The sequence below is a fragment of the Lutjanus erythropterus genome, chromosome 17 (assembly GCF_056507025.1).
Source record: "Lutjanus erythropterus isolate fLutEry1 chromosome 17, fLutEry1.hap2, whole genome shotgun sequence".
Lineage (NCBI taxonomy): Eukaryota > Metazoa > Chordata > Actinopteri > Lutjaniformes > Lutjanidae > Lutjanus > Lutjanus erythropterus.
Window position 1 is genome coordinate 8,038,840 of NC_139333.1, and position 13,826 is coordinate 8,052,665.

Sequence of the window (13,826 nt, forward strand, 5' to 3'; positions counted from 1 at the left end):
TGCAACTTATGGTGATTTCACATTAGGTGTGATTGCTTTTTATTGGTCATCTTCATGTTGTTGTGTAACCTAGTACACTAGCATCATCATCAACACAACATTTGTTTATGTTGTTGCTATGGCGTAGAAAAGCTGACCAATCAAACCGTGCCCATCCAGCAGCTTTCACACTAATGAAATGAGCTGGATTTTGGAGTCAAGTGTATTCGAATTTGGGCCCGGGTCTCTGATGTGAAAGCCCCTTTACAGAACTTAAAAGATGACAGATACCACAGGACACATTCAGAAGCAGAGGTAGAGCTGTTTTGGCAGCGTGAGATGGACTTAAACAATATTACAATAAAGTGGCTGATCAATATCTGTGATAAGACAATCAGCCAACAATATTAGCCTGGCTGATGTATCGATCAGGCTCTAAACAAATATTACTAATAATTGCTTTGACTTGTGCAACAAGTGCATAATATGCATGATGCATAATATCTGTCAATCACAGCCTCCCAGAAACATCTACTGTCGTCCCCACATACACACACTACCCATCATGATCGTATTACCTTTAATCAGTGAACTGGAGTATTGCCAAGTACATTTATTTGTTTTTGTGGTCTGTGGATAAAACTATGAAATATTAGCAGACAGTAAAGAATGACATGTCCAATACTAATCAGATCTAGAAGGACTGCAGCCATTTCTCTCTTTGTCTTTTTTTTTTTAGCAACATTCATCATCTCTGTTTCATAGCTCCTCAGTGATCACTTGTTATCAGGCATTTCAAGTTTCCATAAAAGTTGTCTAAAAGTGGGATGAAAACACTTTGTCTCAGCTTCTGTTTTCATGTGCTGCACGTATTCTATAGCGGACTAACGATGAGATCTCTGAGGATAGGGCATGTGAGCAGCATATCAGGGTATCAAAGACCCGCAGAGACATTAAGTGCTTTTTAACTAAGCCAGGTAACCAAGAGCCAAGAGACTACTGACCTGTAATTGGAGGAAGATAGATGGAAAGAGATGCAGGAGGAGACCGGAAGGGTGAGGGGGGGTTCTGGAGGGACGGAGAGGAAGACAAGATGAACTGCAGTCAGTGAACAATAAATGAATCTTTTGTCTTTCTCCCTCTGTCCTTCTCCATGCATCCATCCATCTCCTCTGTCAACACTGTATACCTCCCAATCCCTCCTTTTTTATTGCACCTATCTCCTCTGTAGTCTCCCCTTTCCCTTCTTTCCTTCTTCCCGTTATGGATTTCTTCACCACACTGTGTTTCTTTCCGTCTCCAGGCATGGCTGACAGAGATCCATGAGTATGCCCAGCAGGACGTGGTCGTCATGCTGCTGGGCAACAAGGTGAGACCTTGTTGCCAACACTGGGAGATAGATGGACAGATGGACTCATAGAGGGAGGGAAGGAGGGATCATGGAGGCAGGTATGGTGGGAGCCGGAGTGTAGGAACAGATTTATGGACATTGCTGGATGCAGGGAAAGATTTTCTTGATATGTGTTGCAGGCTGGATTTTCAAATGTCACACAATGGAAGGATTTACTCATTTTAGCGTATAGACCAGGGTGGTGGAAAAGGGACAATAAACTCAAATTATCAAAGCTTAAAGGGAAAATGAACCACTTTCTATGTGGATGCCTGATCGGTGTTGATGGTATCTGTAGTCAATTGAAGCAATAACTTTCTCTGTGCGTGCTTTATTGACCAAAAGCTGAGTTCTAGGTCGGGTACTGATGTATTTAATGTCGTAGAACAAAACATGAAAGTCTCTAAGCTTGTGTTAAACACACACTTCGTCTAACTGAAAACCCATTCAAAGACCTATTGATATTGAGATGAGGGAACTGGAAGTGCTAATATGCTGACTCATTTCTGGGTTCTATCACTATTCCTGCAAACTATAGTTTTTCCTTGCATCCAACTTCACAAACTGGATGCAGGAAGAACAAGATTTGGCAGGAGGAGAACTCAGCTTCCCTGGTAAATATAGCACACACTGAGGAATATATTGCTTCAATTGACTACATTTAACATCAACAGTGACTGGAAAATTCATACAAAAAGTGGTGTATTTTGGCTTTAACTAATCAAAATTTGACATTTTAAGCTAACAGTGTATCAAATGGCAAAGTATATTGTGAACAGAGATGGTTATGGTGACAAACCCACAAACTCTGCAGTTTCACTCAGCTCTATGGAGCGTAGCATTTTTTAGCTTTAAACTTTAGCCTACTGTTTTAGTTTAGTCTTGGCACTTTCATCAACCTCAGTTCCAGCCTTAGCGAGCAGCTGTTTTCAGGGAATAAGCACTAATAAATTTAGTGTACACAATGGGTACAACACCAAACCGCAGAAAGTTCTAGCAATTAGCTGCTGAACACAGTGGAGTGTTTCATTAAATTGCTAGCTAAAGCTTAAGCTAAAGCTAAAGAGCCAGATATTTCCCTAAAATAGTGTCCTAGACTAAGTGGCCCAAGACTAAAAGTTGTTGCTGTTGCTCTATGGATGATGAAGGTATCAGTGAGCAAGGTTTTCTGACATAATCACTATTAATATTAACCTTGAGTTAACATTTATGTTAATTTGACTTAATTTTTGTTTTGTTAACAGTCTGTATGCCATCTGCCCAGCACTAAACAGACCATTCTTTCACAGACCACAGCTGGTGAAAGAAGTTGGACATCTAATATTAGCAGGCTAAAAAGCCATATATTTTTCTGAGATGTTGGTGAACACCAAAACAGAGCTAAAATAAAATTGACTATTGCTCTTACATTCATAAGGTAGAAACACAGCTATAAATTCATTTTCATGTTGCTCTGTGTCTGTTGAATTTGTAAATGGGCAACTGTTTGCTAGCATGTTAGCTATAGCGGCTTTGTAAGGTAATACATTGGCAAACACATTTTTAGCAATTAATTAGCTTTATTTTGTAACAAGTCATCTTTGGAAGATATCTCATTTCTGTGACATTTATGCCGAAATCTGCTTTCCCCTTCAAAAGCAGCTGGTAAAAACACACAAAAATAACTGGTGATTATGAAAATTCATGATGTTAAAAGAGGAAAATCTGACGGTGCATGTGTGTATCCAACATGGACAGCAGACTGCTGTGAATATCCTCATTCTCATTAATCAGTTTCCAGACACTGTGTGACAGGAATTGCGATGTGAGCCGCAGCTTCTAACTTGGCCACTATCTGACCAATGTGTTAGCAGGCTAAAGAGCCCTGCATTTTTCTCTGGAGTTGGTGGACACCAAAACAGAGCTTCAAGAAAAGTCACCATTGCTCTTATATTCATAAGGTAGTCAGGCTATAAATTAATTGTCATGTTGCTCCGTGTCAGTTGAATGTATACATCGAGCACATTAGCCAGGCAGCTTTGTAAGTCAATAAAATGGCAAATATATTTTTTTAGCTTGTTTTTCAGCTCCTCTGTCTCCAACTGCACAAAAAAGAAGTTCATTTAGCTGAATTTTAATGACAAGACATCTTGTCAATATTGTATTTCTGTGACATTTATGACCAAATCCGCTTCTTGTACTTTTATTTATTTGTTTGTTTCCAACAGAGTTGGTCACAAAATGGAAACTAGAAGCAGCCGGTAAAAACACCAAAAATATAACTAACAGGTATTAAAATTCATGCCGTAAGAGAGGAAAACTTGATAGTATATGTGTACGTCCAACATGGTCAGCACACTGCTGTGGATCCCTCCATTAGCATTTACCACTCTCCAGACACTGTGTGACAAGAATTGGGATGTGAGCCTCAGTTTCTAACTCGATATTGTCTGACCACTGTGCTCCAGGCTGATTCCACACACGACAGGGTGGTGAAGCGAGAGGAGGGCGAGAAACTGGCAAAGGTGAGCTCCGTAAGACACGCACACGTACACCGACACGTGTGATTTGACACATGTAACAAGGATAAAAGACGTGCTGTACTTAATCTGCCCACACAGCCACGAGGACCCTGAAACTCCCCTCATGTAGCTGCTGTGGCTTGATTAGTGTGTGTAATTACGTATTCATGGAGGCACATAATGTTGTGATTGTTTTGAATAAATGACGGGGGCTTGCTAACTTAATTTTCCAGGCCATTTCGCTCAGATAAGCTGCATGTTAGAGTAAATATGAACACAAGTGGTGGTGAGAAGCGTGACAGAAGCACCACCGCTGTCAAGGTAGAGACGCACACAGCAGGAATATTGACATCTACACACACACAGAATGAGATTAGTATACCTGGAGGCATCTTTCATCAACTAATTACTGTTTTTTTTCGTCTTTCTTACAATTTAAGACAAAGAGGCGAGAAACTTTTTGAAAGCCAGAAATCTCAGCAATTCTCAAAATTATTTCTGAGTTATTGGTATTGATCAGCAACACTCTCATTCCTCCCCGGGTACTTTAAACCAGCTCCAACCAACTCTCCAAACTAAATTAATTATAAACCTCATCTTTCTGTCAGCATCAGGACATTTCGTCCTCATAACGAGTTGTACAAGAGTGCCAAGTGTCCACACAGACAAACGCACACACACACACACACACACACACACACACACACACACACACACACACACACACACACACACACACATGCACCTTGTAACAGATGTTTCTCTTTGCAGGAGTTTGGAGTGCCCTTCATGGAGACGAGTGCTAAATCTGGACTGAATGTGGAGCTGGCCTTCACTGCAATAGCCAAGTGAGTCACACAGACCTGACGGCACAGTAAGAAGGGTACAGCAATGATTCTCTGACTGACATGTAACTTTACTTTAAAGTAACATGCAGAGGTTGGTGAGTGTGATGAGAGCTGGAACATAAAAATAATCAGTGTGTCTCACCTGTAGATCAACAGCTCTGGTGTTCCATGAACTTAAGCATGAACAGTAGGCGAAAAGCATCATTTGAAGAGTGTGTAACTTTTATGAGAAGCAGTTACAAAATCTTCTGCTTGCAAATTTTCAAATGTTAAAACGCACCCCTCCTTAGTCCCATAGAGTGCTGCAGGAATGAGTCCTAAAAGCAGGAAATGAGTTAGTATATTAGCACTTGCAGTTCCTTCATCTCAAAGTCAATGGGTTTTTGATGAAATGCCTGAAATAAAGTCTGTGGTTAACACAAGCTTAAGAGACCTTAACATTTTCTGTAAATACCCCACTTATGAATTTTGAAGATTTTTACGTGTCTTGAAAAAGGCAGATGTTCACAAGTAGCTAAATGAGACTACAGAGGCGTGAGACATCACAGACACTTAAAGGTGGTGATGTGAAGTCAGACATTAGCTTTTTACTTCAGGTGATTGCATTTACGCTTCAGAAATCATAAATGTAGTGTTCATTTGTGAAGATCATCTTGCTGAACAAAGCCTGTAAGTATCATAAACTTACAGAGCATACTTATTAGGTTTTGGAAAAGCTCATGGTTTCGGTTAAAATAAGAAACTTACTTACCTCAGTTGAGCCATGTATATAAGTTGGTGAGACCAAAGTGGATTTGGACCAGAGTGGAAGTGGTTTGGGTAAAACGGGCCTTCGGAGCAATGGCTGCTTGTTTAAGCAATATTATACTCAAAGGTGAGGTTTACAGTCATTATGAACACAACAGTGATGCAACAGCTACCAACGAAATAAAGCATATAATCAAAATGCATTCACATTCACTCTCAAAATAAAAAAAAAATGTTTGCTAGTGTTATCTTTGTTCTTCTTTTCTAGTCCTTCTTCTTTTCCCAAACTGAATAAACTGCACATACAAACACAAAACTGCCTCACTAGCTCAATTTTGCTGTAATTCAGATATCACCTGAAAAAAGTTTCTTTTCCATTGACACATTTAGCTACTACATCCGCAAACTTCACATGCATGTTTTAAGCTAGTAGCGCATGGTGTCACAGACAAGGTCCCGGAAGATGCTGAACAGTTTCTGTGTCACACAAACATTTCCAGACCATTGTTAAGTCCAAAAGTCAAAATGTATTGATATAAGATTGATTTCCAAAACATGTTTTCATCTAATGAAATAGTATACTTAAATCCATATTTATTAGTATCTAACCTTTGAAAAACATTTTCACTGTGGTCACAAAACTTGCTGCTGTACGCGAGGGAGGCAGTGTCTGTATTAATAATGTGATGCAGCAGCAATCTAACAGCACCATAAATTATTTTCATAAAAGATGTAATTATTCTTTAAATGTTACTTAAACATTTGACACAAACAGGAGATCATAGTCAATACAGGCCCACTGGGTTTCATGATTTATTTTCCTGAATGAAGACTTTTCAAAAACATCCCCTCCCTCTTGTTTTTATATAGCTGTTGTTGCCTACATGTTTTGCTCCAGCACTAGCAGCTACAGTGTTGCCGTGGAAATGGCAACATTGTACTGGCGTGATTTGATCATGCTCTAAATACATAGTCGACCAATCAGATTGCTTGGTATTGTGGAATTCGGGATCAGAAGCTGTCGGACAAATGCAAGTGCTTTTGGTCCAATGGGAGATTGTTCGGGCTATTGGAGTTTTGAAATGAATGGGCTGTCGGACCAATCACATCACACCAGACAGGAGTCTGATCCTGCCTGTGCTTTTAGCATATTGTTATCTCAGACTAGCTACAACTGTCATCATTTCAGTGGACAAATCTGTGGTTGTCTGCTAGAAATAAGAATCCTGCTTTTGTTAACATCTGTGTAAAATTTAGAGTGGACTATCTGCCATCATTACCATGGTAAACAGCCTATCTGCTGCCCTGCCACTTAAATAAGTTTAAACACTGAGAGCAAGATGGCTGACGCTCTTATCTTAAAAAAAGAAACAAGACCAGTCAGGTAATGATAGAGGAGAGGAGGGTTATTAAGAGTTATTTTTTGACATGGTCGAGATCAGCATTTGTTCCCCACAGCCATGATATGATAATAGAAAGTGCCAAACTTGAAACATTCAAATGCACAGGGACACAAATGACACCTTAAGCTCACAATGAGATCAGTATCCAAACAAAAGTTTCTCTTGACAAGTGCAGTGTGTTTTTGCGTTTATACATTCCAATAATAATGAGGATGCTATTTTTAGTTTTTCACTTCAATGTGTAGAGCCGGACAGTTTGTGTGGGAGTCGTTTCACATTTATAGCCTTGTTATGATAACAGGCTGGCATGGTGGGATGTTGCCAAGAATAGCATGGCAGTCTGGCACACAGTACCCAGCAGAAACCGAATATAAGACCAGCTCTTGTCTTGTCATTGTTCTCGCTTATGTTAACATCTTTTCAGTTTTTACATCTCTTGCTTTCTTTTGCTCTTTTTGTCAGCTCTCTGCAGACTTCCCTTCTCATCTCTCAATCCTCCAGCTTTTCATCTCCTCCACTGCACCATGTTTTAGTTCATCTCACTTTGGTAGTGCTCTGTTTGCAATAAAACGCAAGTGCTTAAAGTAAAACCAACAAAAAACACACAAAAACATGATTCACAAGGAAACAGTGATGCAATCACAATAACAAATTGTCCATTTTCACACTATTCATTAACTGTGTGTTACTGTCCCACAGTAGGCCAATGTAAATATTGTTTTTCTTCCTCACTTAATACACAGAGGTCATTAAGTCATGATCATGACAGTCTAATGGGCTAATTAAGACTTTAGCATAAAGTCAAGATTTTAATGTATCATCAGATTCATAAATATGGAGCTACAAGAAATCAGGATGAAACTGGTCGCCTGGCTCTCTGGGACTAAATCTCCTTACCTGTAAAGCTCACTCATTTACAGGCTATATCTTGGTTGTTTAATCTGTAAAAAGACAGAAGTGTAAAAATATTGGGGTTTTAGGGGTGGGTTATGTGAAAACAATTTCCTATCGTCACCATAAGATTGGCAGGCAACCAGCAAAGACTCCAGGAAGTCACTAGCCTATCATCACCATTCACAAATCTGAATTAAGTCTGGAACCTCTCAGTTTTTTTTTTTATTTCAAAGGGCCATTATTGATGTGTGCAGACTTATGCCTCTGGACACAATTGGATAGACTTACAACCAATCAGAGCAATGCAACATGTGATGTAGCAGTGCTTCATCCATTTTCAAGCAAAACACAAAACAGCTGCCACCTTTTTGCATCTTTCTCTTAATACAGCTAAACAGTGCACGTGATGAATAAGCAATGTAGTTACATAATCTTGATTCATATTTGATAAACGCCGCCTAGTTTTACAGTTTTACCAAAGTTTCTGGTGTGTTTGAAGAGCAGAATACAAAATCACAGTCGTCTGACTGCTGTCTGTCTCTTGTACTACAGCTGAATAGAACAGTGTTTCCCAACCCTGGTCCTCAAGGCACACTGCCCTGCATGTTTTAGATGTTTCCCTGCTCCAACACACCTGATTTCAAATGATCAGGCTGTTGTCAGGCTTCTGCAGAGGCTTGATGATGAGCTGGTCATTTTCTCCTGCCTGTAGCTTCATATTCAATGGGCAGATATGACAGTGGTATAGACCTTCTCATTTTACTTTGGACTAGAAAGCTCATGATTGTATTTCCCAAAATGTCAAACAATTACTTTTAAGTGGACAAACTCTTGTTTTATACAGCTGCACCATTTCTGTGCATAGAACTAACTAGACATATTTTATATCATTGTATACGCATTTAATCAAAACTTAGTATTTTATATCTTTGACAGCTGTGGGATCTTGGGCCCAGCAGTCAGTCTGTCGAGCAGTGCTCCATATTTAGAGCTTTTTCCATCTGCCATGAAACACTTTGCAAATGTAACAACTGCAATCAAGTGACTGAACCTGAAAAAAAGATAAAACTCATCTAAAAACAACAGGGAGGCTATTAACAGTTATTGATGCAATTATTTGATGCTGATGGCAAAGGCTGCAACAATTTGCGCCTATTTAATTACAAATTCACAGTTTGAGCTTTTGACTGCCACAGCACCTTGTCACCTTGGTGAAAATGTTACTGTGATTTTCAGAAAAAAAAGGAAATAATGTTTGAATACTGCTCTGTCACCACCTACTGGTAGCAGAGTTAGCATAGCCTCTGTTTATCCTGTCTGTCTTTCTCAGAGAACTGAAGCACAGGACCATGAAGGAGCCTGATGAGCCAAAGTTTCAGCTGAAGGAGTACGTCGACAAAGAAATGAGGACTGCTGGCTGCTGCCGCTCATAGACAACATCCTATGTGTGTGTATGTGTGTGTGTGAGAAAAAGAGAGAGAGAGAGAACGGGTGCATCCTATTAGAGTAGTAATAAATCTGAGTCGGTGTGTCTGGGAATTATCCTGAAATTCTCAGTGTTTGTAATATTTCCAGCAGTGGTGATATGGCCAATAATCTCTCTCTCCCAACCCACCTTTCCTCTGCAACTGTGAATGTAATATAACTCCTATCTACATGCTTGCACATGCATGTGCACACACAGACACACACACACACACGGCTATGTCTGTTAATTAACTTCACAGCCTGTTGGATCCATTTTGTGTGATGTACATATTTTAAATGTCATTTTAGTTTTGTGCTTAAGCTTTGTAGTTTGTAAATGCCCGTCTTGTTGTAACAAACGAACATAGACTCAAACATATTGAATATTAAATCAATCAATCTGATAGAAATGAATAGATCTTATGAACACATTTGTACAGATACACTATTACACCTTATGTAAGCTGTCAGATGGCACTGTGTGCTGTTTATGTACAGGATATCATATGATAACTGTTTTTAATACTTGTACTTGTGATCATTACTATCATGTCTGTGAAGTTTAATTTGAGATCTTATCCTTTTCTACACAGATTGTTCAGTTTGATTTTAAAGCTGCTACATGAAGCATTTCAACATTATGAAAAGTCCTTCAGTAATTATTAAACCATATTAAATGTAGAAAACAGTATCGCCAGCAAAAAGACTGAGCCTGTACTCTGTGTTTGACAGATTTGGGGATAAAGCTGTTAAATTGCTTTAGGGTACGAAACAGGAAGAGCGTCCCGATCCTTCCATTCAAATCACTTTTAGCACTCAATCCTTTTTTTAGAAAGGGAAAGGAAATCACAAGGAACAGGGACAAATAACATCAGGATTTCTGTTATCAGCACGCGCAGGCCAAAATGCCTCTGATTGACATTTTAGTTTTGAGAGTTTGAAGCGTTTCACTGGACCGACTTGCTGACAGGATGCAATTGGATAGAACCCGCCCCATATTTAATAAATGGTTTTGATCGGTTCCAAGGCTTTTGAAAATCTGTCTGAATGGAAAGGAGGCCAGACGTATCTGCCAGAGCAATGAAAACATGAGCTCAGCAAATTCATCACATTCCCAGACTAGAGTCTCCTTATACTTGCAGTTGATTGGTTTATAGATGGAGGTTCATCTGACAGCAGCTTGTTGTCAGTTCATTTCAAATCCGTCTCTCTCTTTCATTGTCTTGGAAAATAGTTGAAAAGCATCAGATTGGATCAAACTTGAAAATCCAAAAGTCGAGAGTGTATGACGGTAGATGTGAAAGCACTCCAAATAAAGTTTAACTTAAGTCAAATATTAAGGTTGAAAGTGAATTTTTGACCTTGGAAACAGAGCTCCACTTTGAATTAAAGTTACCTGTTATTCTCCACTCTTTGTAGGTACGTAGTGAATTTTCAACAACACAGCATGTTGTAAACTGCTACACCAAACATCTTGATTTTGATCTCCACTTTGTCTGGATTCATTTCAATGCATGAAATGTTCAAACAACATAAAACAACCCTGCAACAGCCACTGTGAACATGGACACAGTGGATATGCAAAGAACCAGTCTTGTACTTTCAATCAAGATCACAAAATATAAAAAAAATTGAATCTCAAAGAAATTTTTCACTGTTTGACTGAACCTATATTTCACTTGTTTGTTCCCCCCAGAGGTTTTGTTGTTCCTGTAGTTCCACAAGGATGTAGCCATTGTTATTGGACCTTTGCTGAACTAATGCTGAGCTATGACTTCAGCCCCAGGAGGAGGTAAAGGGAACGGTAATTGGAAGCTGGTAGTGGGTGGAGAGATGCTGCGGTTTGTGTGTTGGCTTCAAGGAACGGTCGTGTGCAGTAGAAATGCAGGAAAGATGCAGGATTCATGTGTAAATGAGGCTTTTTCAAAAGTAACTGGTCACAGGCCTTTATATCTTGTTTTTTGTGAGATGTTTTATCAAAGATGGTTTCATACTATTGTCTGTTTGTTAAAAATACTATAAATAAAGATTCAGTTTGCTTACATGAAATGGTTACACTGAATCTTGATAGACAGATTTTACAATAGATCACAGATTTTCAGAATGAATCAGAAGTCAGTAATTTATTGTTAACGTGTAATCTGTATACTGTACCTTAACTGAAATAATTTGTATTGTATCAATCTCCCAATAAAGAATCAATCAACAGTGAATGAGTTCTTACCTGTGGATGACTGTGATGCTCACTCATGGATCTACACCACCACCATCTGGCAGAGTCATGTTATTACAACATTGACTGCAACATAAGACAACGATATTATCCTCTATATCACCATCTCAGTGCAGTGCCTTGGAAAATGGAGACTTGAACAAGTTTGTAAACTATAATGGATCTTGGTGCTTTTGCAGCTTTATAACAACTATTGCATTCAAAACAACTTTACTGCCCTTACTTTCTTTTGTTTTTGCCCCAGCTTGTACTCCTTAATTGTCTTAAACTAGAACTCCAGGAGAGATCAGAAGACAGACTCCACAGGATCAGTGGAGACTGGAAGAGTGGTTTCAACTGGTCAGCAGATGTCTGACCATCATCCCTGGGACAAGAACCACCCTTGTGCCTTGAATGCATGTATAGGTGGGTGTTAAGACATTTTCTTTTTTTCAATAATAACATGTTAATAGAGGTGAGGTTCTGAACCAGGTAATAATTCATATTCTTCAGAAAGTCACAGTGGTTGTATGAAAAGCAAAAGGAAGAAGTCATTTGTTCCTCACGTCCAGATGTCAGGGTTGTCTTTTATACTGACATTTTTCATGCTCAGTACCACATCATACAGGGTTTGGATCACACGCATCCAGGTATCGGAGTCGTTAGACTTCACCCAGAACCTGCTGTATTTTATCATGTGCCAGTACACTGAACTGGTTTTTAGCTCAAGGCACTTGAGGGCGTTTTGAAACATGACTAAATTGCATCTGCTGATAATGAACCATCTCTGTCTGTAGAATATTATTCAAACAAAGTGCACAAATTTAGAATAGAACACTATCTGCTAATTGCTAATTACTGAGTCACCTGGTTGGGACTTATCTGTGTCATGAAATTTATATTAAAAAACAATAATCAGAGGTGGGCCCCCACCTCACTTAGCAACTCCTCCGCCACACATCCAAGTCCCATACTCTCAGCCCAGTTTTTAGTATTTGTCAAAAAAGTGGGTGGAGTTATGCTCAGATTTGGAGATGAAGTTACACTTTAAAGGTCCAATCTGTAACATTAAGGGGGCAGAACATGATATAAATTGAATATAATATATAGAAATATGTTTTTATTAGAGTATAATCCCCCTAAAATATCAATATTTGTGTTTTTGTTACCTTAGAACGAGCCATTTATAACTACAGAGGGTATGGGTCCTATTCCAAACCAAGCAAAATTTTACAGCTGCTGCAAATTCTCCTGCACACTTGGAAGGAGAGGGTGAGGTGAGCGGTATTCAATTAGTTGCAATCTACAAGCTCACCACTTGATGCCACTAAATCCCACACACTGGTCTTTTAGGTGATAGTTCTATTGGATTTTCTTCATGGATGTGATGGTTTTCTCCTCAGCAATGAAAACAAAGATCAGTACATATCTTGAAGGCTGCTGCAAAATGCTGTGCATTCTTTTTCTAGTTGGACATTTTGTTAAAAAAAAAAAAAAAAAAAGCCGAGCCAGAACAAAATGTAATCAGGTCAAAAACCAAGAGACAAGTCAAGTGTGTTAAAAGAAATGATTGAAATTGATGGGCCCTGTGGTAAATAACTGTTACTTTATCTTGTAAAGCAGTCAGGAGAATTTCTGCTTCCACAAGTGTTTATGATACCAGAAACTCCAGTGTGTGGAGCTGTGAGGGAGAGCTGTGACTGTGAGGAGTGATTACCAGGCCGGATTAACCTGGACGTCTAATGTGTGTCTGTGTGGGTGTGGAACTCTGGAAAAAGAAGAATCTGTGCAGGGACATTTTAACCTGAGTGCCTCTCTTTATTAGTGCTGCGCTGTGCCTTCGTTCGTCTGAAAATGTCTGACGCCATGACATTCTGTGACGGTAGAACAAAGTGAGAGGAAATGGAAGAATGAGGAGGAGTAGGAGGAGAAGGGACAAAGTGACCAGATGAAGATGGGAACAGAGGTCTAGTTCACACAGAACGAGGCAAACAAATGTCATAGTAGAGGTAAGCAAGCAAGAGAACATTATGACCCACTGTCTTATTTTGCAAGACTGCAGCCATGACCCTGCTTTGTCATTTGAAGTTGGGGGCTGGAAAAGTTTTTTTTCTTTTTACCTTTGCAGATGAAAAGTTTTTTTGCAGCTCCAGCCTCATGGCAAACAGTTGAAAATAAGAATCTTGAAGTTTTCATCAGTGGAGATCACAGACCTAAAAACTATATTTGAGCCCCAAAATGTCAGTATACTGAGGTGTTTTCAGCTACGTTAGCCGCAAAACTGTAGGGATAACAATGGCAGGCTGTTGGTCGACTACTGGACGTATCACCTTGACATTTTCATGCTGCCCAGACAAGCTGTCATACTCACTTTTGTGATCCTCT

General features: G+C 39.3%; 1 protein-coding gene across 3 annotated transcripts in view; it reads left to right on the forward strand.

Moving 5' to 3' along the window:
- The window catches only part of rab26 (RAB26, member RAS oncogene family), a 114,076-nt gene extending 102,634 nt beyond the window's left edge, over positions 1-11,442 (forward strand). For all 3 annotated transcript variants that reach the window (XM_084740955.1, XM_084740954.1, XM_084740953.1), the window contains 4 exons: positions 1,283-1,348; positions 3,817-3,873; positions 4,642-4,718; positions 9,093-11,442. In XM_084740955.1, the coding sequence (XP_084597081.1) occupies positions 1,283-1,348; positions 3,817-3,873; positions 4,642-4,718; positions 9,093-9,195 (303 nt within the window). In that variant the 3' untranslated portion in view covers positions 9,196-11,442. The remainder of the gene's footprint in view (positions 1-1,282; positions 1,349-3,816; positions 3,874-4,641; positions 4,719-9,092) is intronic.
- The last annotated feature ends 2,384 nt before the right edge of the window (positions 11,443-13,826 follow it).